Source organism: Salmo trutta, chromosome 24, assembly GCF_901001165.1.
Source record: "Salmo trutta chromosome 24, fSalTru1.1, whole genome shotgun sequence".
NCBI lineage: Eukaryota > Metazoa > Chordata > Actinopteri > Salmoniformes > Salmonidae > Salmo > Salmo trutta.
The window spans coordinates 49,609,148-49,636,166 of record NC_042980.1 but is presented as its reverse complement, the minus strand read 5'-3'; the positions used below and the strand labels follow the sequence as shown (position 1 = coordinate 49,636,166).

At 47.9% G+C, this 27,019-nt stretch overlaps 1 protein-coding gene across 2 annotated transcripts in view; it reads right to left on the bottom strand.

Moving 5' to 3' along the window:
- The window catches only part of igf2bp2a (insulin-like growth factor 2 mRNA binding protein 2a), a 98,548-nt gene that overhangs the window by 18,228 nt on the left and 53,301 nt on the right, over positions 1-27,019 (bottom strand). For both annotated transcript variants that reach the window (XM_029712444.1, XM_029712443.1), the window contains exons 8-10: positions 16,236-16,358; positions 10,967-11,102; positions 5,114-5,230 (exon numbers count right to left, since the gene is read on the bottom strand). In XM_029712444.1, coding sequence (XP_029568304.1) covers positions 5,114-5,230; positions 10,967-11,102; positions 16,236-16,358 — 376 coding nt within the window. The remainder of the gene's footprint in view (positions 1-5,113; positions 5,231-10,966; positions 11,103-16,235; positions 16,359-27,019) is intronic.

Sequence of the window (27,019 nt, the reverse complement as noted above, 5' to 3'; positions counted from 1 at the left end):
TAGTGTACTAGTGTACTCACTAGGAAGGGTCCGGGGTGTGTAGTGTACTCACTAGGAAGGGTCCGGGGTGTGTAGTGTACTCACTAGAAAGGGTCCGGGGTGTGTAGTGTACTCACTAGGAAGGGTCCGGGGTGTGTAGTGTACTCACTAGGAAGGGTCCGGGGTGTGTAGTGTACAGTGTACTCACTAGGAAGGGTCCAGGGTGTGTAGTGTACTAGTGTACTCACTAGGAAGGGTCCGGGGTGTGTAGTGTACTCACTAGGAAGGGTCCGGGGTGTGTAGTGTACTCACTAGGAAGGGTCCGGGGTGTGTAGTGTACTAGTGTACTCACTAGGAAGGGTCCGGGGTGTGTAGTGTACTCACTAGGAAGGGTTCGGGGTGTGTAGTGTACTCACTAGGAAGGGTGTGTAGTGTACTCACTAGGAAGGAGGGGGGTGTAGTGTACTCACTAGGAAGGGTCCGGGGTGTGTAGTGTACTAGTGTACTCACTAGGAAGGGTTCGGGGTGTGTAGTGTACTAGTGTACTCACTAGGAAGGGTCCGGGGTGTGTAGTGTACTCACTAGGAAGGGTCCGGGGTGTGTAGTGTACTCACTAGGAAGGGTTCGGGGTGTGTAGTGTACTCACTAGGAAGGGTCCGGGGTGTGAAGTGTACTCACTAGGAAGGGTCCGGGGTGTGTAGTGTACTCACTAGGAAGGGTTCGGGGTGTGTAGTGTACTCACTAGGAAGGGTTCGGGGTGTGTAGTGTACTCACTAGGAAGGGTTCGGGGTGTGTAGTGTACTCACTAGAAAGGGTGTGTAGTGTACTCACTAGGAAGGAGGGGGGTGTAGTGTACTCACTAGGAAGGGTCCGGGGTGTGTAGTGTACTAGTGTACTCACTAGGAAGGGTTCGGGGTGTGTAGTGTGTAGTGTACTCACTAGGAAGAGTCCGGGGTGTGTAGTGTACTCACTAGGAAGGGTCCGGGGTGTGTAGTGTGTAGTGTACTCACTAGGAAGGGTCCGGGGTGTGTAGTGTACTCACTAGGAAGGGTACGGGGTGTGTAGAGTACTCACTAGGAAGGGTCCGGGGTGTGTAGTGTACTAGTGTACTCACTAGGAAGGGTTCGGGGTGTGTAGTGTACTAGTGTACTCACTAGGAAGGGTCCGGGGTGTGTAGTGTACTCACTAGGAAGGGTCCGGGGTGTGTAGTGTACTCACTAGGAAGGGTTCGGGGTGTGTAGTGTACTCACTAGGAAGGGTCCGGGGTGTGTAGTGTACTCACTAGGAAGGGTCCGGGGTGTGTAGTGTACTCACTAGGAAGGGTTCGGGGTGTGTAGTGTACTCACTAGGAAGGGGAGGGGTGTGTAGTGTACTCACTAAGAAGGGTGTGTAGTGTACTCACTAGGAAGGGGAGGGGTGTGTAGTGTACTCACTAGGAAGGGTCCGGGGTGTGTAGTGTACTAGTGTACTCACTAGGAAGGGTCCGGGGTGTGTAGTGTACTCACTAGGAAGGGTACGAGAAGTGTAGTGTACTAGTGTACTCACTAGGAAGGGTCCGGGGTGTGTAGTGTACTCACTAGGAAGGGTTCGGGGTGTGTAGTGTACTCACTAGGAAGGGTGTGTAGTGTACTCACTAGGAAGGGGAGGGGTGTGTAGTGTACTCACTAGGAAGGGTCCGGGGTGTGTAGTGTACTAGTGTACTCACTAGGAAGGGTCCGGGGTGTGTAGTGTACTCACTAGGAAGGGTACGGGGTGTGTAGTGTACTCACTAGGAAGGGTGTGTAGTGTACTCACTAGGAAGGGTCCGGGGTGTGTAGTGTACTCACTAGGAAGGGTCCGGGGTGTGTAGTGTACTCACTAGGAAGGGTTCGGGGTGTGTAGTGTACTCACTAGGAAGGGTCCGGGGTGTGTAGTGTACTCACTAGGAAGGGTCCGTGGTGTGTAGTGTACTAGTGTACTCACTAGGAAGGGTCCGGGGTGTGTAGTGTACTCACTAGGAAGGGTCCGGGGTGTGTAGTGTACTCACTAGGAAGGGTCCGGGGTGTGTAGTGTACTAGTGTACTCACTAGGAAGGGTCCGGGATGTGTAGTGTACTCACTAGGAAGGGTCCGGGGTGTGTAGTGTACTCACTAGGAAGGGTCCGGGGTGTGTAGTGTACTCACTAGGAAGGGTTCGGGGTGTGTAGTGTACAGTGTACTCACTAGGAAGGGTTCGAGGTGTGTAGTGTACTAGTGTACTCACTAGGAAGGGTCCGGGGTGTGTAGTGTACTCACTAGGAAGGGTCCGGGGTGTGTAGTGTACAGTGTACTCACTAGGAAGGGTCCAGGGTGTGTAGTGTACTAGTGTACTCACTAGGAAGGGTCCGGGGTGTGTAGTGTGTAGTGTACTCACTAGGAAGGGTCCGGGGTGTGCAGTGTACTCACTAGGAAGGGTCCGGGGTGTGTAGTGTGTAGTGTACTCACTAGGAAGGGTCCGGGGTGTGTAGTGTACTCACTAGGAAGGGTCCGGGGTGTGTAGTGTACTCACTAGGAAGGGTCCGGGGTGTGTAGTGTACTCACTAGGAAGGGTCCGGGGTGTGTAGTGTACTCACTAGGAAGGGTCCGGGGTGTGTAGTGTACTCACTAGGAAGGGTTCGGGGTGTGTAGTGTACTCACTAGGAAGGGTTCGGGGTGTGTAGTGTACTCACTAGGAAGGGTGTGTAGTGTACTCACTAGGAAGGGGAGGGGTGTGTAGTGTACTCACTAGGAAGGGTCTGGGGTGTGTAGTGTACTAGTGTACTCACTAGGAAGGGTCCGGGGTGTGTAGTGTACTCACTAGGAAGGGTACGGGGTGTGTAGTGTACTCACTAGGAAGGGTGTGTAGTGTACTCACTAGGAAGGGTCCGGGGTGTGTAGTGTGTAGTGTACAGTGTACTCACTAGGAAGGGTCCGGGGTGTACAGCGTACTTACTTGGAAGGGTTCGGGGTGTGTAGTGTACTCACTAGGAAGGGTCCGTGGTGTGTAGTGCACTAGTGTACTCACTAGGAAGGGTGTGGGGTGTGTAGTGTACTCACTAGGAAGGGTCCGGGGTGTGTAGTGTACTCACTAGGAAGGGTCCGGGGTGTGTAGTGTACTAGTGTACTCACTAGGAAGGGTCCGGGATGTGTAGTGTACTCACTAGGAAGGGTCCGGGGTGTGTAGTGTACTCACTAGGAAGGGTCCGGGGTGTGTAGTGTACTCACTAGGAAGGGTTCGGGGTGTGTAGTGTACTCACTAGGAAGGGTCCGGGGTGTGTAGTGTACTCACTAGGAAGGGTCCGGGGTGTGTAGTGTACAGTGTACTCACTAGGAAGGGTTCGAGGTGTGTAGTGTACTAGTGTACTCACTAGGAAGGGTTCGGGGTGTGTAGTGTACTCACTAGGAAGGGTCCGGGGTGTGTAGTGTACTCACTAGGAAGGGTACGGGGTGTGTAGTGTACAGTGTACTCACTAGGAAGGGTCCGGGGTGTGTAGTGTACTCACTAGGAAGGGTACGAGGTGTGTAGTGTACTAGTGTACTCACTAGGAAGGGTCCGGGGTGTACAGTGTACTCACTAGGAAGGGTTCGAGGTGTGTAGTGTACTCACTAGGAAGGGTGCGGGGTGTGTAGTGTACTAGTGTACTCACTAGGAAGGGTACGAGGTGTGTAGTGTACTAGTGTACTCACTAGGAAGGGTTCGGGGTGTGTAGTGTACTCACTAGGAAGGGTCCGGGGTGTGTAGTGTACTCACTAGGAAGGGTGCGGGGTGTGTAGTGTACTAGTGTACTCACTAGGAAGGGTTCGAGGTGTGTAGTGTACTCACTAGGAAGGGTGCGGGGTGTGTAGTGTACTAGTGTACTCACTAGGAAGGGTACGGGGTGTGTAGTGTACTCACTAGGAAGGGTCGGGGTGTGTAGTGTACTAGTGTACTCACTAGGAAGGGTCCAAGGTGTGTAGTGTACTAGTGTACTCACTAGGAAGGGTACGGGGTGTGTAGTGTACTCACTAGGAAGGGTTCGGGGTGTGTAGTGTACTAGTGTACTCACTAGGAAGGGTCCGGGGTGTGTAGTGTACTCACTAGGAAGGGTCCGGGGTGTGTAGTGTACTCACTAGGAAGGGTGCGGGGTGTGTAGTGTACTAGTGTACTCACTAGGAAGGGTTCGAGGTGTGTAGTGTACTCACTAGGAAGGGTGCGGGGTGTGTAGTGTACTAGTGTACTCACTAGGAAGGGTCCGGGGTGTGTAGTGTACTCACTAGGAAGGGTCGGGGTGTGTAGTGTACTAGTGTACTCACTAGGAAGGGTCCAAGGTGTGTAGTGTACTAGTGTACTCACTAGGAAGGGTACGGGGTGTGTAGTGTACTCACTAGGAAGGGTTCGGGGTGTGTAGTGTACTAGTGTACTCACTAGGAAGGGTTCGGGGTGTGTAGTGTACTAATGTACTCACTAGGAAGGGTTCGGGGTGTGTAGTGTACTAGTGTACTCACTAGGAAGGGTCCAGGGTGTACAGTGTACTCACTAGGAAGGGTCCGGGGTGTGTAGTGTACTCACCAGGAAGGGTTCGGGGTGTGTAGTGTACTAGTGTACTCACTAGGAAGGGTCCAGGGTGTACAGTGTACTCACTAGGAAGGGTCCGGGGTGTGTAGTGTACTCACTAGGAAGGGTCCGGGGTGTGTAGTGTGTAGTGTACTCACTAGGAAGGGTCCAGGGTGTACAGTGTACTCACTAGGAAGGGTTCGAGGTGTGTAGTGTACTAGTGTACTCACTAGGAAGGGCTGAGGTGTGTAGTGTACTAGTGTACTCACTAGGAAGGGTCCGGGGTGTGTAGTGTACTAGTGTACTCACTAGGAAGGGTCCGGGGTGTGTAGTGTACTAGTGTACTCACTAGGAAGGGTCCAGGGTGTACAGTGTACTCACTAGGAAGGGTTCGGGGTGTGTAGTGTACTAGTGTACTCACTAGGAAGGGTCCAGGGTGTACAGTGTACTCACTAGGAAGGGTCCGGGGTGTGTAGTGTGTAGTGTACTCACTAGGAAGGGTACAGGGTGTACAGTGTACTCACTAGGAAGGGTTCGAGGTGTGTAGTGTACTAGTGTACTCACTAGGAAGGGTACGAGGTGTGTAGTGTACTAGTGTACTCACTAGGAAGGGTCCGGGGGGTGCTCCTCGGGGGCCTGTTGCTGGCGGTAAAACAGACAAACCAGTGGAGAAGATTCCCAGAGCATTCAGGTTCAGCCCCGAGATAAGGTTGGTTTGTTGCTAGAAGAGATGAACAGAGGAGGACAGGAGTGTGTGTGTGTGTGTGTGTGTGTGTGTGTGTGTGTGTGTGTGTGACAGATCCATTTTTCATCCAATCTCCCAGAGAGTTAAGCATTTCACTGTACCTGAAATGCTGGAAACTTGAGACCATCTTCATAAAGCCATATTGTGTAGTATCCCTGGTGTCTGGCTCGATGGATTTACCGTCTCACAGCAACACTACACCTTTCTGGTTCATCAGATCTGTCTACTTAATCATTTATCATTAAAACATCTTTATGTAAATGTCATAGATCTGGCATAAATATGACTGAAGATGATATTTTATGACATCTTAATTACAAAATGCATCCTGTGCCAGGAAATGTATCATTAAAGGTCACTGTGAAACCTACTGTTATTCTTAGAATTTAACAAGCATAGATTCGTTTTTGTGTCAAATTAGAAAAAAAAGGTTACCAGAGGCCACGAGTAACTTGGTTAAAAATAATGACACCGATTGGCCTATAGGTGGCGCTGCTATAAGCAGTCTCACTTAAACCCTCATATCCTTCGCCCTGTTTGACCGATAGACTTTAAACTTTGTATGTAAGTGTTTTTCCTCATGCTGAAACAAATTTGCCTCAAGGACCCATAAGGTCCATCAGGATAGATTTTCCTCTATCTTGGACATTTTAGAAAACCTTTTAAAAAATATATTCTCATGAACCTTAAGTCCAAATAACACCAACTTTGGTAAGTAGTCCCAAAGGCTGGTAATGGCTCACATCAACACCATTATCCCAGAAACCCTAGACCCACTCCAACCCAACAAACATATCCACAGATGATGCAATCTCTATTGCACTCTACACTGCCCTTTCCCACCTGGACAAAAGGAACACCTATGTGAGAATGCTATGCATTGACTACAGCTCAGCGTTCAACACCATAGTGCCCTCAAAGGTCATCAATAAGGTAAGGACCCTGGGACTAAACACCTCCCTCTGCAACTGGATCCTGGACTTCCTGACGGGTCGCCCCCAGGTGGTGAGGGTAGGTAACAACACATCCGCCACGCTGATCCTCAACACAGGGGCCCCTCAGGGGTGAGTGCTCAGTCCTCTCCTGTACTCCCTGTTCACTCATGACTGCACGGCCAGGCACGACTCCAACACCATCATTAAGTTTGCCAGTGGCAGGCCTGATCCCCGACAACGATGAGACAGCCTATAGGGAGGAGGTCAGAGACCTGGCAGTGTGGTGCCAGGACAACAACCTCTCCCTCAACGTGATCAAGACAAAGGAGATGATTGTGGACTACAGGACCATTAACATCAACATGGCTGTAGTGGAGCGGTTCGAGAGTTTCAAGTTCCTTGGTGTCCACATCACCAACAAACTATCATGGTCCAAACATACTAAGACAGTCGTGAAGAGGGCACGACAAAGCCTATTCCCCCTCAGGAAACTGAAAAGATTTGGCATGGGTCCTCTGATCCTCAAAAGGTTCTACAGATGCACCATCGAGAGCATCCTGATTGGTTGCATCACTGCCTGGTATGGTAACTGTTCGGCATCTGACCGTGAGGCGCTATAGAGGGTAGTGCATACGGCCCAGTACATCACTGGGGCCAAGCTTCCTGCCATCCAGGACCTCTATACCAGGCGGTGTCAGAGGAAGGCCCTAAAAGTTGTCACAGTCTCCAGCCACCCTAGTCATAGTCTTTTCTCTCTGCTACCGCACGGCAAGTCTATGTCCAAAAGGCTTCTAAACAGCTTCTACCCCCAAGCCATAACACTCCTGAACAGCTAATCAAAGGGCTACCCAGACCCCTCTGCTGCTACTCTCTATTTATTATCTATGCATAGTCACCTTAACTCTACCTACATCTACACTACCTTTCAAAAGTTTGGGGTCATTTAGGAATTTCCTTGTTTTTGAAAGAAAAGCAAAAAATGTTTGTCCACTCAAATATCAAATTGATCAGAAATATAGTGTAGACATTGTTACTGTTGTACTTTTTTTAACCTTTATTTAACTAGGCAAGTCAGTCAATAATAAATTCATATTTTCAATGACGCCCAAGGAACAGTGGGTTAACTGCCTTGTTCAGGGGCAGAACTTTTACCTTGTCAGCTCGGGGATTTGATCTTGCAACCTTTCGGTTACAAGTCCAATGCTGTAACCACTAGGCTACCTGCCACCCTGTAAATGACTATTGTAGCTGGAAAAGGCCGATTTTTTTTTCATGGAATATCTACAGTTGAAGTCAGAAGTTTACATACACCTTAGCCAAATACATTTAAACTCAGTTTTTTTTAAATTCCTGACATTTAAATCCTAGTAAAAATTCCCTGTTTTAGGTCAGTTAGGATCACCACTTTATTTTAAGAATGTGAAATGTCAGAATAATAGTAGAGAGAATGATTTATTTCAGCTTTTATTTCTTTCATCACATTCCCAGTGGGTCAGAAGTTTACATACACTCAATTAGTATTTGGTAGCATTGCCTTTAAATTGTTTACCTTGGGTCAAACGTTTCAGGTAGCCTTCCACAAGCTTCCCACAATAAGTTGGGTGAATTTTGCCCATTCCTCCTGACAGAGCTGGTGTAACTGAGTCATGTTTGTTGCCTCCTTGCTCGCACACGCTTTTTCAGTTCTGTCCACAAATTTTCTATGGGATTGAGGTCAGGGCTTTGTGATGGCCACTCCAATACCTTGACTTTGTTGTCCTTAAGCCATTTTGCCACAACTTTGGAAGTATGCTTGGGGTCATTGTCCATTTGGAAGACCCATTTGTGACCAAGTTTTAACTTCCTGACTGATGTCTTGAGATGTTGCTTCAATATATCCACATAATTTTCCTTCCTCATGAAGCCATCTATTTTGTGAAGTGCACCAGTCCCTCCTGCAGCAAAGCACCCCCACAACATGATGCTGCCACCCCCGTGCTTCACGGTTGGGACGGTGTTCTTCGGCTTGCAAGCCTGCCCCTTTATCCTCCAAACATAATGATGTTCATTATGGCCAAACAGTTCTATTTTTGTTTCATCAGACCAGAGGACATTTCTCCAAAAAGTACGATCTTTGTCCCCATGTGCAGTTGAAAACCATAGTCTGGCTTTTTTATGGCGGTTTTGGAGCAGTGGCTTCTTCCTTGCTGAGCAGCCTTTCAGGTTATGTCAATATAGGACTCATTTTACTGTAGATATAGATACTTTTGTACCTGTTTCCTTCAGCATCTTCACAAAGTCCTTTGCTGTTGTTCTAGGATTGATTTGCACTTTTTGCACCAAAGTACGTTCATCTCTAGGAGACAGAACGCGTCTCCTTCCTGAGCGGTATGAAGGCTGCGTGGTCCCATGGTGTTTATAGTTGCGTACTATTGTTTGTACAGATGAACGTGGTACCTTCAGGCATTTGGAATTTGCTCCCAATGATGAACCAGACTTGTGGAGGTCAACAATTTTTTTCTGAGGTTTTGGCTGATTTCTTTTGATTTTTCCCATGATGTCAAGCAAAGAGGCACTGAGTTTGAAGGTAGGTCTTGAAATACATCCACAGGTACACCTCCAATTGACTCAAATGATATCAATTAGCCTATCAGAAGCTTCTAAATCATGACAGAATTTTCCAAGCTATTTAAAGGCACAGTCAACTTAGTGTATGTAAACTTCTGACCCACTGGAATTGTGATACAGTGAATTATAAGTGAAATAATCTGTCTGTAAACAATTGTTGGAAAAATGACTTGTGTCATGCACAAAGTACATGTCCTAACCGACTTGCCAAAACTATAGTTTGTTAACAAGAAATTTGTGTAGTGGTTGAAAAACAAGTTAGATGGCTGCACCAGACCAGCTGGTGGTACTGTAGAGGTCATTGGCACCAGACCAGCTGGTGGTACTATAGAGGATTAGGGTTAGGACCAGCTGGTGGTACTATAGAGGATTAGGGTTAGGACCAGCTGGTGGTACTATAGAGGATTAGGGTTAGGACCAGCTGGTGGTACTATAGAGGATTAGGGTTAGGACCAGCTGGTGGTACTATAGAGGATTAGGGTTAGGACCAGCTGGTGGTACTATAGAGGATTAGGGTTAGGACCAGCTGGTGGTACTATAGAGGTCATTGGCACTAGACCAGCTGGTGCTACTATAGAGGTCATTGGCACCAGACTAGTTGGTGGTACTGTAGAGGTCATTGGCACCAGACTAGTTGGTGGTACTGTAGAGGTCATTGGCACCAGACTAGTTGGTGGTACTGTAGAGGTCATTGGCACCAGACCAGCTGGTGCTACTATAGAGGTCATTGGCACCAGACTAGTTGGTGGTACTGTAGAGGTCATTGGCACCAGACTAGTTGGTGGTACTGTAGAGGTCATTGGCACCAGACCAGCTGGTGCTACTATAGAGGTCATTGGCACCAGACTAGTTGGTGGTACTGTAGAGGTCATTGGCACCAGACTAGTTGGTGGTACTGTAGAGGTCATTGGCACCAGACCAGCTGGTGCTACTATAGAGGTCATTGGCACCAGACTAGTTGGTGGTACTGTAGAGGTCATTGGCACCAGACTAGTTGGTGGTACTGTAGAGGTCATTGGCACCAGACTAGTTGGTGGTACTGTAGAGGTTATTGGTGGTACTATAGAGTTCATTGGCACCAGACCAGCTGGTGGTACTATAGAGGTCATTGGCACCAGTAGCACCATGGGATACTAGAACAATAACTGTTGATCAATTGGACTTTGTCTTATGCAAATTTATGTTAGATTTTAATTATGCAGACGACCAATGTGAAATATTGTGTTATCTATATAATCACATTGTTTTACAACAACAGTCTTAACGTAGTGAAAAATGTATATTTTATTGTGGAAAATATACATTTTACAGCTGAGAGAGAGAGAGAGAGAGAGAGAGAGAGAGAGAAGTATTACAGCTGAGAGAGAGAGAAGTATTACAGCTGAGAGAGAAGTATTACAGCTGAGAGAGAGAGAGAGAGAGAGAGAGAGAGAGAGAGAGAGGGAAGTATTACAGCTGAGAGAGAGAGAAGTATTACAGCTGAGAGAGAGAGAGGGAAGTATTACAGCTGAGAGAGAGAAGTATTACAGCTGAGAGAGAGAGAGGGAAGTATTACAGCTGAGAGAGAAGTATTACAGCTGAGAGAGAGAGAGAAGTATTACAGCTGAGAGAGAGAGAGAGAGGGAAGTATTACAGCTGAGAGAGAGAGAGAGAGAGAGAGAGAGAGAGAGAAAGAGAGAGAGAGATGTGGAGTGTACCAGCTGAGAATCGCACAATCTAGACACAACTTCACTGTGACCTACTGTGGTGTTGAGAGATAAACATGGTAATGACTTTATGTCCAGTCAGTAAAGGAACATCGTCTCTACATAAATGAGTGCTTGTTTTGTTACCCAACTGATTCCTTGCTGCTCACAGCTATATTTATGAAATACTGTTTTCAGAATGAATCATTCTCAGTCTTGCATAATATAGTCAAGTCACCAGTTATCTGTCTCTGTGTGGTTGAACTCTAACAGGTGCACACTGATGTAATGACTGAGTGTGAAAGTGGAGCTGGGTGAGACAGGGCTGGGGTATCAGTGTTAGAGTTTGTGCTGCTATAAGAATGAGTCAGAGGCCAAGCTAACCAAATGACAGACAGACAGACAGACAGACAGACAGACAGACAGACAGACAGACAGACAGACAGACAGACAGACAGACAGACAGTGTTTACATTAAGCCTTACGTTAACAGCAGCGATGTCGTTCTCGTAGGCGTCCCTCAGTTTCCTCATGACCGCCCCCTCAGCCTTACAGCACGCCTCCATACTGCCCTTCACTGTGATGGTCCTCTCTGGGTTACAGATGGTTAGGTCCTGTAGCCTGGAACACACACATCAAGTCAGCAAGTAATCCTAACCCTAACGCTTCACTGAGATGGTCCTCCCTGGGTTACAGATGGTCCTCCCTGGGTTACAGATGGTCCTCTCTGGCTTATAGATGGTCCTCTCTGGGTTACAGATGGTCCTCCCTAGGTTACAGATGATCCTCCCTGGGTTACAGATGGTCCTGGACACATCTGGATTCAATTATAGATGGGCCTCCCTGGGTTACAGATGGTCCTCCCTGGGTTACAGATGGTCCTCTCTGGGTTACAGATGGTCCTCTCTGGGTTATAGATGGTCCTCCCTGGGTTACAGATGGTCCTCTCTGGGTTACAGATGGTCCTGGACACATCTGGATTCCATTATAGATGGTCCTCCCTGGGTTACAGATGGTCCTCCCTGGGTTACAGATGGTCCTCTCTGGGTTACAGATGGTCCTCCCTGGGTTACAGATGGTCCTCTCTGGGTTACAGATGGTCCTCCCTGGGTTACAGATGGTCCTCTCTGGGTTACAGATGGTCCTCCCTGGGTTACAGATGGTCCTCCCTGGGTTAGATGGTCCTCCCTGGGTTACAGATGGTCCTCCCTGGGTTACAGATGGTCCTCCCTGGGTTACAGATGGTCCTCCCTGGGTTACAGATGGTTCTGGACACATCTGGATTCCATTATAGATGGTCCTCCCTGGGTTACAGATGGTCCTCCCTGGGTTACAGATGGTCCTCCCTGGGTTACAGATGGTCCTCCCTGGGTTAGATGGTCCTCCCTGGGTTACAAATGGTCCTCCCTGGGTTACAGATGGTCCTCCCTGGGTTAGATGGTCCTCCCTGGGTTACAGATGGTCCTCCCTGGGTTACAGATGGTCCTCCCTGGGTTACAGATGGTCCTCTCTGGTTACAGATGGTCCTCCCTGGGTTACAGATGGTCCTCCCTGGGTTACAGATGGTCCTCTCTGGGTTACAGATGGTCCTCCCTGGGTTACAGATGGTCCTCTCTGGGTTACAGATGGTCCTCTCTGGGTTACAGATGGTCCTCCCTGGGTTACAGATGGTCCTCCCTGGGTTACAGATGGTCCTCCCTGGGTTACAGATGGTCCTCTCTGGGTTACAGATAGTCCTCCCTGGGTTACAGATGGTCCTCTCTGGGTTACAGATGGTCCTCCCTGGGTTACAGATGGTCCTCCCTGGGTTAGATGGTCCTCCCTGGGTTACAGATGGTCCTCCCTGGGTTACAGATGGTCCTCCCTGGGTTACAGATGGTTCTGGACACATCTGGATTCCATTATAGATGGTCCTCCCTGGGTTACAGATGGTCCTCCCTGGGTTACAGATGGTCCTCCCTGGGTTACAGATGGTCCTCCCTGGGTTAGATGGTCCTCCCTGGGTTACAAATGGTCCTCCCTGGGTTACAGATGGTCCTCCCTGGGTTAGATGGTCCTCCCTGGGTTACAGATGGTCCTCCCTGGGTTACAGATGGTCCTCTCTGGGTTACAGATGGTCCTCCCTGGGTTACAGATGGTCCTCCCTGGGTTACAGATGGTCCTCTCTGGGTTACAGATGGTCCTCCCTGGGTTACAGATGGTCCTCTCTGGGTTACAGATGGTCCTCCCTGGGTTACAGATGGTCCTCCCTGGGTTACAGATGGTCCTCCCTGGGTTACAGATGGTCCTCTCTGGGTTACAGATAGTCCTCCCTGGGTTACAGATGGTCCTCTCTGGGTTACAGATGGTCCTCCCTGGGTTACAGATGGTCCTCCCTGGGTTAGATGGTCCTCCCTGGGTTACAGATGGTCCTCCCTGGGTTACAGATGGTCCTCCCTGTGTTACAGATGGTTCTGGACACATCTGGATTCCATTATAGATGGTCCTCCCTGGGTTACAGATGGTCCTCCCTGGGTTACAGATGGTCCTCCCTGGGTTACAGATGGTCCTCCCTGGGTTAGATGGTCCTCCCTGGGTTACAAATGGTCCTCCCTGGGTTACAGATGGTCCTCCCTGGGTTAGATGGTCCTCCCTGGGTTACAGATGGTCCTGGAAAACATCTGGATTGTGACATCACTACAGAATGAAAGGATGGAGAATAGAAATCCGTCTCAGAATACTCTGGCACGATCACCCTCCCTGTCGCGCTCACACCCTCCCTGGCACGATCACCCTCCCTGGCACGATCACCCTCCCTGTCGCACTCACACCCTCCCTGTCGCGCTCACACCCTCCCTGTCGCGCTCACACCCTCCCTGTCGCGCTCACACTCTCCCTGTCGCTCACACCCTCCCTGTCGCGCTCACACTCTCCCTGTCGCGCTCACACTCTCCCTGTCGCGCTCACACCCTCCCTGTCGCGCTCACACCCTCCCTGTCGCTCACACCCTCCCTGTCGCGCTCACACCCTCCCTGTCGCGCTCACACTCTCCCTGTCGCGCTCACACTCTCCCTGTCGCGCTCACACCCTCCCTGTCGCGCTCACACCCTCCCTGTCGCGCTCACACCCTCCCTGTCGCGCTCACACTCTCCCTGTCGCGCTCACACCCTCCCTGTCGCGCTCACACCCTCCCTGTCGCGTCAGACCGAGGCTCTGCATCTGTCCTCGTGCTCCTAGACCTTGCTGTGCTGCTTTTGATACCATCGATCTGCTTTCACTGCTATGCGGACGACACACAGCTGTACATTTTGATGAAACATAGTGAAGCCCCAAAATTGAGACAAAACAGAGATGCTTGTTCTAGGTCCCGAGAAACAAAGAGATCTTCTGTTGAATCTGACAATTAATCTGGATGGTTGTACAGTCGTCTCAAATAAAACTGTGAAGGACCTCGGCGTTACTCTGGACCCTGATCTCTCTTTTGAAGAACATATCAAGACTGTTTCAAGGACAGCTTTTTTCCATCTATGTAACATTGCAAAAATCAGAAACTTTCTGTCCAAAAATGATGCAGAAAAATAAATCCATGCCTTTGTTACTTCTAGGTTGGACTACTGCAATGCTCTACTTTCCGGCTACCCGGATAAAGCACTAAACAAACTTCAGTTACTGCTAAATACGGCTGCTAGAATCCTGACTAGAACCAAAAAATGTTATCATATTACTCCAGTGCTTGCCTCTCTACACTGGCTTCCTGTTAAGGCAAGGGCTGATTTCAAGGTTTTACTGCTAACCTACAAAGCATTACATGGGCTTGCTTCTACCTATCTCTCCGATTTGGTCCTGCCGTACATACCTACACGTACGCTACGGTCACAAGACGCAGGCCTCCTTACTGTCCCTAGAATTTCGAAGCAAACAGCTGGAGGCAGGGCTTTCTCCTATAGAGCTCCATTTTTATGGAATAGTCTGCCTATCCATGTGAGAGACGCAGACTCAGTCTCAACCTTTAAGTCTTTACTGAAGACTTATCTCTTCAGTAGGTCCTATGATTAAGTATAGTCTGGCCCAGGAGTGTGGAGGTGAACGGAAAGGCTGGAGCAACGAACCGCCCTTGCTGTCTCTGCCTTGCCGGTTCCCCTCTCTCCACTGGGATTCTCTGCCTCTAACCCTATTACAGGGGCTGAGTCACTGACTTACTGGTGTTCTTCCATGCCGTCCCTAGGAGGGGGGGCGTCACTTGAGTGGGTTGAGTCACTGACGTGATCTTCCTCTTAGGGTTGGCGCCCCCCTCGGGTTGTGCCGTGGGGGAGATCTTTGTGGGCTATACTCGGCCTTATCTCAGGATAGTAAGTCGGTGTTTGAAGGTATCCCTCTAGTGGTGTGGGGGCTGTGCTTTGGCAAAGTGGGTGGGGTTATATCCTACCTGTTTGGGCCTGTCCGGGGGTATCATCGGATGGGGCCATGCTCTACAACATTCGCAGAGTACGACCCTGCCTCACACAGGAAGCGGCGCAGGTCCTAATCCAGGCACTTGTCATCTCCCGTCTGGATTACTGCAACTCGATGTTGGCTGGGCTCCCTGCCTGTGCCATTGAACCCCTACAACTCATCCAGAACGCCGCAGCCCGTCTGGTGTTCAACCTTCCCAAGTTCTCTCACGTCACCCCGCTCCTCCGCTCTCTCCACTGGCTTCCAGTTGAAGCTCGCATCCGCTACAAGACCATGGTGCTTGCCTACGGAGCTGTGAGGGGAACGGCACCTCCGTACCTTCAGGCTCTGATCAGGCCCTACACCCAAACAAGGGCACTGCGTTCATCCACCTCTGGCCTGCTCGCCTCCCTACCTCTGAGGAAGCACAGTTCCCGCTCAGTCCAGTCAAAACTGTTCGCTGCTCTGGCACCCCAATGGTGGAACAAGCTCTCTCTAATTCTTTCTTTCTCTCGTCGTGCTGCTGCTCCAGTTTCAACTGTTCTGCCTGCGGCTATGGAACCCTGACCTGTTCGCCGGACGTGCTACCTGTCCCGGACCTGCTGTCCCAGACCTGCTGGAACCCTGACCTGTTCACCGGACGTGCTACCTGTCCCAGACCTGCTGTTTTCAACTCTCTAGAGACAGCAGGAGCGGTAGAGATACTCTCAATGATCGGCTATGAAAAGCCAACTGACATTTACTCCTGAGGTGCTGACTTGTTGCACCCTCGACAACTACAATGATTATTATTATTTGACCCTGCTGGTCATCTATGAACATTTGAACATCTTGGCCATGTTCTGTTATAATCTCCACCCGGCACAGCCAGAAGAGGACTGGCCACCCCTCATAGCCTGGTTCCTCTCTAGGTTTCTTCCTAGGTTTTGGCCTTTCTAGGGAGTTTTTCCTAGGGAGTTTTTCCTAGCCACCCCTCATAGCCTGGTTCCTCTCTAGGTTTCTTCCTAGGTTCTGGCCTTTCTACGGAGTTTTTCCTAGCCACCGTGCTTCTACACCTGCATTGCTTGCTGTTTGGGGTTTTAGGCTGGGTTTCTGTACAGCACTTTGTGACATCGGCTGATGTAAGAAGGGATTTATAAATAAATTTGATTTGATTAAGGTAGTGGTGACTGAGTCTGTACACTAGGTAGTTGTGACTTGCTAAAGTCATGTAGTGTGAAGGTTGATTTAGGATGTATAAACGGCTGAAAGGAATTGAGCATTACTTTACATGCAACACCGTGGGAAGAATAGCACAGTGAAGCCAAACACACACAGAGAGAGAGAGAGATAGCTGGCTCTTACGAGGAGATGGTGATCTTGGTCCCTGTCTCTTCTTCTATCTTCTTCAGGTTTCTTCCCTCCTTCCCGATCAGTCGTCCGACCAGACTGTTGTGGGCCAGGATCTTCAGAGGAACCACCTCCTCCCTGTTGAAAGAAGAGAAGGTTAGGGAATCAATAACAGCTGCATTGAATAAAAGGCCACGGCTCCAGGCCATTGATGTGGCATGAGGAATGTTATGGTGGGGTGGGATGAGATGGCATTGTGTGTGTCGGAATGAACTGGCTGGGAAGTGAAACACTCATTAGAATGTGAAAGATTCATGTGGGCTGAGGGAGGAAGGAGAGGAGAGGAGGAGGTGGGGGTAGAGGGGAGGAGGAGGAGGGGGTAGAGGGGAGGAGGAGGAGGGGGTAGAGGGGAGGAGGTGGGGGTAGAGGTGGGGGTAGAGGAGAGGAGGTGGGGTAGAGGAGAGGAGGTGGGGGTAGAGGGGAGGAGGAGGTGGGGTAGAGAAGAGGAGGTGGGGTAGAGGGGAGGAGGAGGGGGTAGAGGGGAGGAGGAGGTGGGGGTAGAGGAGAGGAGGAGGTGGGGGTAGAGGAGAGGAGGAGGTGGGGGTAGAGGGGAGGAGGAGGGGGTAGAGGAGAGGAGGTGGGGGTAGAGGAGAGGAGGTGGGGGTAGAGGAGAGGCGGTGGGGGTAGAGGGGAGGAGGTGGGGGTAGAGGAGAGGCGGTGGGGGTAGAGGAGAGGCGGTGGGGGTAGAGGTGAGGAGGTGGGGGTAGAGGGGAGGAGGAGGAGGGGGTAGAGGAGAGGAGGTGGGGGTAGAGGGGAGGAGGAGGGGGTAGAGGGGAGGAGGAGGGGGTAGAGGAGAGGCGGTGGGGGTAGAGGGGAGGAGGTGGGGGTAGAGGGGAGGAGGAGGGGGTAGAGATCTTTGTGGGCTATACTCGGCCTTGTCTTAGGACGGTAAGTTGGTGGTTGGAGACATCCCTCTAGTGGTGTGGGGGCTGTGCTTTGGCAAAGTGGGTGGGGTTATATCCTGCCTGTTTGGCCCTTTCCGGGGGTATCATCGGATGGGGCCACAGTGTCTTCTGATCCCTCCTGTCTCAGCCTCCAGTATTTATGCTGCAGTAGTTTATGTGTCGGGGGGCTAGGGTCAGTCTGTTACATCTGGAGTATTTCTCTTGTCTTATCCGGTGTCCTGTGTGAATTTAAATATGATCTCTCTAATTCTCTCTTTCTCTCTTTCTTTCTTTCTCTCTCTCGGAGGACCTGAGCCCTAGGACCATGCCTCAGGACAACCTGGCATGATGACTCCTTGCTGTCCCCAGTCCACCTGGCCATGCTGCTGCTCCAGTTTCAACTGTTCTGCCTGCGGCTATGGAACCCTGACCTGTTCACCGGACGTGCTTGTTGCACCCTCGACAACTACTATGATTATTATTATTTGACCATGGGAGGAGGTGGGGGCAGAGGAGAGGCGGTGGGGGTAGAGGAGAGGAGGTGGGGGTAGAGGAGAGGAGGAGGAGGGGGTAGAGGGGAGGAGGAGGAGAGGGTAGAGGGGAGGAGGTGGGGGTAGAGGGGAGGAGGAGGGGGTAGAGGGGAGGAGGAGGTGGTAGAGGAGAAGAGGTGGGGGTAGAGGGGAGGCAGTGGGGGTAGAGGAGAGGAGGAGGTGGGGGTAGAGGGGAGGAGGAGGGGGTAGAGGGGAGGAGGTGGGGGTAGAGGGGAGGCAGTGGGGGTAGAGGGGAGGAGGTGGGGGTAGAGGGGCGGAGGTGGGGTAGAGAGGAGGAGTTGGGGGTAGAGAGGAGGAGGTGGGGGCAGAGAAGAGGAGGTGGGGGTAGAGGAGAGGGAGGGAGAGAGAGGTGAGGGGGGTGTCGTAATGGTGTAGTAGGGGTGTAGTAGTGAGGGTGTTGGGGGGAAGTGAGGGTGTTGGGGGGTAGTAATGGTGTAGTAGGGGTGTAGTAGTGAGGGTGTTGGGGGTAGTGAGGGTGTAGTAGGTTTGTAGTAGTGAGGGTGTTGGGGTAGTAATGGTGTAGTAGTGAGGGTGTTTTGGGTAGTAATGGTGTAGTAGGGGTGTAGTGTAGGTGTAGTAGGGGTGTAGTGTAGGTGTAGTAGGGGTAGTAATGGTGTAGTAGGGGTGTAGTAATGGTGTAGTAGGGGTGTAGTAGGGGTGTAGTAGTGAGGGTGTTGGGGTAGTAATGGTGTAGTAGTGAGGGTGTTGGGGTAGTAATGGTGTAGTAGTGAGGGTGTTTTGGGGTAGTAGAGGTGTAGTAATGGTGTAGTGTGTAGTAGGGGTAGTAATGGTGTAGTAGGGGTGTAGTAATGGTGTAGTGTGTAGTAGGGGTAGTAATGGTGTAGTAGGGGTAGTAATGGTGTAGTAGGGGTGTAGTAATGGTGTAGTAGGGGTGTAGTAATGGTGTAGTAGGGGTGTAGTAATGGTGTAGTAGGGGTGTAGTAATGGTGTAGTTGTGGTGTAGTAATGGTGTAGTAGGGGTGTAGTAATGGTGTAGTAAATGGTGTAGTAGGGGTGTAGTAATGGTGTAGTAGGGGTGTAGTAATGGTGTAGTAGGGGTGTAGTAGTGAGGGTGTTGGGGTAGTAATGGTGTAGTGTGTAGTAGGGTAGTAATGGTGTAGTAGTGAGGGTGTTGGGGTAGAAATGGTGTGGTAGTGTGGGTGTTTTGGGGTAGTAATGGTGTAGTAGGGGTGTAGTGTGTAGTAGGGGTGTAGTAATGGTGTAGTAGGGGTGTAGTAATGGTGTAGTAGGGGTGTAGTAATGGTGTAGTAGGGGTGTAGTAGGGGTGTAGTAGTGAGGGTGTTGGGGTAGTAATGGTGTAGTAGTGAGGGTGTTGGGGTAGTAATGGTGTAGTAGGGGTGTAGTAATGGTGTAGTAGGGGTGTAGTAGGAGTGTAGTAGGGGTGTAGTAATGGTGTAGTAGGGGTGTAGTAGGAGTGTAGTAGGGGTGTAGTAGGGTGTAGTAGGAGTGTAGTAGGGGTGTAGTGTAGTAGTGAGGGTGTTAGACTTCTCCCCATCTTAGCTACTGTTGTATCAATATGTTTTGACCAGGACAGTTTACAATCCAGGGTTACTCCAAGCAGTTTAGTCACCTCAACTTGCTCAATTTCCACATTATTCATTACGAGATTTAGTTGAGGTTTAGGGTTTAGTGAATGATTTGTCCCAAATACAATGCTTTTAGTTTTAGAAATATTTAGGACTGACATTCCTTGCCACCCGTTCTGAAACTAACTGCAGCTCTTTGTTAAGTGTTGCAGTCATTTCAGTTGCTGTTGTAGCTGACGTGTATAGTGTTGAGTCATCCGCACACACAGACACAATGGCTTTGGCATGTTGGCAGTAAGTAAAGACTGAAAAAAGCAAGGGGCCTGGGGATTTCCTGATTCTGCCTGGATAATTTTGGAGAGTCTTCCATTAAAGAACAGCCTCTGTGTTCTGTTAGAGGTAACTCTTTATCCACAATATAGCAGGGGGTGTAAAGCCAATATAGCAGGGGGTGTAAAGCCAATATAGCAGGGGGTGTAAAGCCAATATAGCAGGGGGTGTAAAGCCAATATAGCAGGGGGTGTAAAGCCAATATAGCAGGTGGTGTAAAGCCAATATAGCAGGGGGTGTAAAGCCAATATAGCAGGGGGTGTAAAGCCAATATAGCAGGGGGTGTAAAGCCAATATAGCAGGGGGTGTAAAGCCAATATAGCAGGTGGTGTAAAGCCAATATAGCTGGGGGTGTAAAGCCAATATAGCAGGTGGTGTAAAGCCAATATAGCAGGGGGTGTAAAGCCAATATAGCAGGGGGTGTAAAGCCAATATAGCAGGGGGTGTAAAGCCAATATAGCAGGTGGTGTAAAGCCAATATAGCAGGTGGTGTAAAGCCAATATAGCAGGGGGTGTAAAGACAATATAGCAGGGGGTGTAAAGACAATAGAGCAGGGGGTGTAAAGCCATATATGTAGCTTTAGAAATAAGGTTAATGAAATCAATAACCAACTCACATCAGATAACATTCATATATTAGCCATTTCTGAGACTCACTTAGATAATTCATTTGATGATACGACAGTAACAATACAAGGATATAACATCTATAGAAGAGACAGAAATGCTTATGGGGGAGGTGTTGCTGTGTATATTCAGAGCCATATCCCTGTAATGCTTAGAGAAGATCTTATGTCAAGTGTTATTGAAGTGTTGTGGTTGTAGGTTCACTTGGCACATCTAAAGCCTTTTGTTTTGGGGTGTTGCTATAGGCCACCAAGCGCTAACAGTCAGTATCTGTAACGGACGTCGTCGCAAGAAAACCAAGATGCAGCGGAGGTTGTGTGTTCATCTTGATATTTAATAAAAAATGAACCACTACAAACAAAACACTCGATAGCAACGACAGCAAACAGTCCTGTCTGGTCCCAACTGAACAAAACAGAAAACAATCCCCCACAAAACCCAAAGGAAAAACCTGCTCCTTATGTGTGACTCCCAATCAACAACAACGAACTTCAGCTGTGCCTGATTGGGAGCCACACACGGCCCAAAACAAAGAAATACAAAAAACCTAGAAAAAGAACATAGAACGCCCACCCAATGTAACACCCTGGCCTAACCAAAATAAAGAACAAAAAAACCCTCTCTATGGCCAGGGCGTTACAGTATCTAAATAACGTGTGTGAAATAACAAAGAGTAGCAGTCTGTTTTGGAATGGGTAGCCAGTAATAAACTGGTCCTGAACATCTCTTAAACTAAGAGCGTTGCATTTGGTAAAAATCCTTCCCTAAGTTCTAGACCTCAGCTGAATCTGGTAATGAAATGGTGTGGCTGTTGAGGAGACTCACTTACTACCATATGTGCCTTTTTTCATAATTTTTTTTTATTGATGTAGTTCTGTCTTTGAGCTGTTCTTGTCTATTTAATGTTCTGTCATGTTTTTCCAGCAGCAGACTATAATCGATAATGTCAAAAGCCGCACTGAAGTCTAACAAAACAGTCCCCCACAATCATTTTTATAATCAATTTCTCTCAGCCAATCATCAGTCATTTGTGTAAGCGCTGTGCTTGTTGAATGTCCTTTCCCTATAAGCGTGCTGAAAGTCTGTGAAATTGCATTGTATGTGGTCAAACACCATTTTTTCCCCAGAAGTTTCCTAGGGGTTGGTAACAGGCTGATTGGTCGGCTATTTGAGCCAGTAAAGGAGGCTTTACTATTCTTGGGTAGCGGAATGACTTTAGCTTCCCTCCAAGCCTGAGGACAACACACTCTCTAGTAGGTTTAGATTGAAGATGTGGCAAATAGGAGTGGCAATATCGTCTGCTATTATCCTCAGTAATTTTCCATCCAGATTGTCAGACCCCGGTGGCTTGTCATTGTTGATAGACAACAATCATTTTTTCACCTCTTCGACACTCACTTTACAGAATTCATAATTACAATTCTTGTCTTTCATAATTTGGTCAGATATACTTGGATGTGTAGCGTCAGTGTTTGTTGCTGGCATGTCATCCCTAAGTTTACTAATCTTACCAATGAAAAAGTAATTAAAGAAGTTGGTATTATCAGTGGGTTTAGTGATGAATGAGCATCTGATTATCAGTGGGTTTAGTGATGAATGAACCATCTGATTATCAGTGGGTTTAGTGATGAATGAACCATCTGATTATCAGTGGGTTTAGTGATGAATGAACCATCTGATTATCAGTGGTTTTAGTGATGAATGAGCATCTGATTATCAGTGGTTTTAGTGATGAATGAACCATCTGATTATCAGTTGGTTTAGTGATGAATGAGCATCTGATTATCAGTTGGTTTAGTGATGAATGAGCATCTGATTATCAGTTGGTTTAGTGATGAATGAACCATCTGATTATCAGTGGGTTTAGTGATGAATGAACCATCTGATTATCAGTGGGTTTAGTGATGAATGAGCATCTGGTTATCAGTGGGTTTAGTGATGAATGAACCATCTGATTATCAGTGAGTTTAGTGATGAATGAACCATCTGATTATCAGTGGGTTTAGTGATGAATGAACCATCTGATTATCAGTGGGTTTAGTGATGAATGAACCATCTGATTATCAGTGGGTTTAGTGATGAATGAACCATCTGATTATCAGTGGTTTTAGTGATGAATGAGCATCTGATTATCAGTGGTTTTAGTGATGAATGAACCATCTGATTATCAGTTGGTTTAGTGATGAATGAGCATCTGATTATCAGTTGGTTTAGTGATGAATGAACATCTGATTATCAGTGGGTTTAGTGATGAATGAGCATCTGATTATCAGTGGGTTTAGTGATGAATGAGCATCTGATTACCAGTTGGTTTAGTGATGAATGAGCATCTGAATATCAGTGGGTTTAGTGATGAATGAGCATCTGATTACCAGTTGGTTTAGTGATGAATGAGCATCTGATTATCAGTGGGTTTAGTGATGAATGAGCATCTGAATATCAGTGGGTTTAGTGATGAATGAGCATCTGATTACCAGTTGGTTTAGTGATGAATGAGCATCTGATTCAATTAATGATGGAGCTGAGTTTGCTTTTTTGCCTAAAATATCATTTAAGGTGCTCCAAAGCTTTTTACTATCACGCTTTTTTATAATTTATCTTTGTTTCATAGTGTAGTTTCTTCTTTTTATTCAGTTTAGTCACATGATTTCTCCATTTGCAGCACGTTTGCCATACCCATGTGGCTCAGTTGGTAGAGCATAGGAAATCAAATCTAATTTTATTGGTCACATAACACATGGTTAGCAGATGTTAATGAGAGTGTAGTGAAATGCTTGTGCTTCTAGTTCCGACCGTGCAGTAATATCTAACTAGTAATCTAACAATTCCCAACAACTACCTAATACACACAAATCTAAAGGGGTGAATGAGAATATGTACATATAAATATATAAATGAGTGATGGCCGAACGGCATAGGCAAGATGCAGTAGATGGTATAGAGTACAGTATATATACACACATATGAGATGAGTAATGTAGGGTATGTAAACATTATTTAAAGTGGCATTGTTTAAAGTGACAAGTGATACATTTATTACATCCAATTTTTAATTATTAAAGTGGCTGGCACTTGCAAAGCCAGGGCTGTGGGTTAGATTCCCACGGGGGACCAGTATGGAAATGCAGGGTTGTGGGTTCGATTCCCACGGGGGAACAGTATGGAAATGCAGGTTGTGGGTTCGATTCCCAAGGGGGACCAGTATAGAAATGCAGGGTTGTGGGTTCGATTCCCATGGGGGACCAGTATGGAAATGTATGAACTCACTACTGTAAGTCGCTCTGGATAAGAGCGTCTTCTAAATGACTAAAATATAACATGTAAATTACCTTTTGTCGTATCCCTCTCAACCATAACATTTTTCAATTCCACATCAATCAAACAGGATTTAAGTTTTTACAGTCATTTTCTTAACCTGTCTGGGATAGGGGGCAGTATTCGCACGGCCGGATAAAAAACGTACCCGATTTAAACTGGTTACTACTCTTGCCCAGAAACGAGAATATGCATATAATTAGTCGATTTGGATAGAAAACACTCTAAAGTTTCTAAAACTGTTTGAATGGTGTCTGTGAGTATAACAGAACTCATATGGCAGGCCAAAACCTGAGAAGATTCCATACAGGAAGTGCCCTGTCTGACAATTTGTTCTCCTTCTAGGGCATCTCTATAAAAAATACAGCATCTCTGCTGTAACGTGACATTTTCTAAGGCTTCCATTGGCTCTCAGAAGGCACCAGAAAGTGGAATGACGTCTCTGCAGTCTCTGGGCGAAAAACAGCAGGAGTTTTTGTGAGTGGTCAGGCTGAGAACAGTGACACTGGAGCGCGTGTCCACGAGAGGACTCCATGTTTTTCTTTCAGTCTATGAATGAATATAACGTCGCCCGGTTGGAATATTATCGCTATTTTACAAGAAAAATAGCATAAAAATTTATTTTAAACAGCGTTTGACATGCTTCTAAGTACGGTAATGGAATATTTTGTCATTTTTTGTCACGAAATGCGCTCGCGCGTCACCCTACGGATAGTGACCTCAACGCACGAACAAAACGGAGCTATTTCAATATAACTATGGATTATTTGGAACCAAAACAACATTTGTTGTTGAAGTAGAAGCCCTGGGAGTGCATTCTGACGAAGAACGGCAAAGGTAATCCAATTTTTCTTATAGTAAATCTGAGTTTGGTGAAGGCCAAACTTGGTAGGTGTCAAATTAGCTAGCCGTGATGGCCGGGCTATCTACTCAGAATATTGCAAAATGTGCTTTCGCCGAAAAGCTATTTTAAAATCTGACACCGCGATTGCATAAAGGAGTTCTGTATCTATAATTCTTAAAATAATTTATGTATTTTGTGAACGTTAATCGTGAGTAATTAAGTAAATTCACCGGAAGTTTGCGGTGGGTATGCTAGTTGCTAGTTCTGAACATCACATGCTAATGTAAAAAGCTGGATTTTGATATAAATATGAACTTGATTGAACAAAACCTGCATGTATTGTATAACATAATGTCCTAGGAGTGTCATCTGATGAAGATCATCAAAGGTTAGTGCTGCATTTAGCTTTGGTTTTTGTGACATATATGCATGCTTTGAAAATGGCTGTGTGATTATTTTTGGCAGGGTACTCTCCTGACATAATCTAATGTTTTGCTTTCGCTATAAAGCCTTTTTGAAATCGGACAGTGTGGTTGGATTAACGAGAGTCTTGTCTTTAAAATGGTGTAAAATAGTAATATGTTTGAGAAATTTAAGTTATAGCATTTTTGAGGTATTTGTATTTCGCGCCACGCGATTCCACTGGCTGTTGACTAGGTGGGACTTGCCCAGGGAAGTTAATGGGTGCTTCTTAGTAACTGGAATAAGCAATTTCATAAATGTGTCAAGTGCAGCGTCTGGTTGCTCCTCGTTACTCACCAGACCAGTAAATATTCTTTACATCGTCAACATATGAATCACTACAAAACTTATTGTATGACCTCTTATACACTATATTTTGGCCCAGCCTTTGGAACTTTGGTTTTCCTAGATATGGCTACTACACTGCTCAAAAAAATAAAGGGAACACTTAAACAACACAATGTAACTCCAAGTCAATCACACTTCTGTGAAATCAAACTGTCCACTTAGGAAGCAACACTGATTGACAATAAATTTCACATGCTGTTGTGCAAATGTAATAGACAACAGGTGGAAATTATAGGCAATTAGCCAGACACCCCCAATAAAGGAGTGGTTCTGCAGGTGGGGACCACAGACCACTTCTCAGTTCCTATGCTTCCTGGCTGATGTTTTGGTCACTTTTGAATGCTGGCGGTGCTTTCACTCTAGTGGTAGCATGAGACGGAGTCTACAACCCACACAAGTGGCTCAGGTAGTGCAGCTCATCCAGGATGGCACATCAATGCGAGCTGTGGCAAGAAGGTTTGCTCTGTCTGTCAGCGTAGTGTCCAGAGCATGGAGGCGCTACCAGGAGACAGGCCAGTACATCAGGAGATGTGGAGGAGGCCGTAGGAGGGCAACAACCCAGCAGCAGGACCGCTACCTCCGCCTTTGTGCAAGGAGGAGCAGGAGAAGCACTGCCAGAGCCCTGCAAAATGACCTCCAGCAGGCCACAAATGTGCATGTGTCTGCTCAAACGGTCAGAAACAGACTCCATGAGGGTGGTATGAGGGCCCGACGTCCACAGGTGGGGGTTGTGCTTACAGCCCAACACCGTGCAGGACGTTTGGCATTTGCCAGAGAACACCAAGATTGGCAAATTCGCCACTGTGCTCTTCACAGATGAAAGCAGGTTCACACTGAGCACGTGACAGACGTGACACAGTCTGGAGACGCCGTGGAGAACGTTCTGCTGCCTGCAACATCCTCCAGCATGACCGGTTTGGCGGTGGGTCAGTCATGGTGTGGGGTGGCATTTCTTTGGGGGGCCGCACAGCCCTCCATGTGCTCACCAGAGGTAGCCTGACTGCCATTAGGTACCGAGATGAGATCCTCAGACCCCTTGTGAGACCATATGCTGGTGCGGTTGGCCCTGGGTTCCTCCTAATCAAATCAAATGTATTTATATAGCCCTTCTTACATCAGCTGATATCACAAAGTGCTGTACAGAAACCCAGCCTAAAACCCCAAACAGCAAGCAATGCAGGTGTAGAAGCACGGTGGCTAGGAAAAACTCCCTAGAAAGGCCAGAACCTAGGAAGAAACCTAGAGAGGAACCAGGCCATGAGGGGCGGCCAGTCCTCCTCTGGCTGTGTCCCGGGCGGAGATTATAACAGAACATGGCCAAGATGTTCAAATGTTCATAAATGACCAGCATTGTCAAATAATAATAATCATAGTAGTTGTCGAGGGTGCAACAAGACAATGCTAGACTTCATGTGGCTGGAGTGTGTCAGCAGTTCCTGCAAGAGGAAGGCATTGATGCTATGGACTGGCCCGCCCGCCGGCCCGCCCGCAATTGTGCACATCTGGGACATCATGTCTCGCTCCATCCACCAACGCCACGTTGCACCACAGACTGTCCAGGAGTTGGCGGATGCTTTAGTCCGGGTCTGGGAGGAGATCCCTCAGGAGACCATCCGCCACCTCATCAGGAGCATGCCCAGGCGTTGTAGGGAGGTCATACAGGCACGTGGAGGCCACACACACTACTGAGCCTCATTTTGACTTGTTTTAAGGACATTACATCAAAGTTGGATCAGCCTGTAGTGTGGTTTTCCACTTAAATTTTGAGTGTGACTCCAAATCCAGACCTCCATGGGTTGATAAATTAGATTTCCATTGATTATTTTTGTGT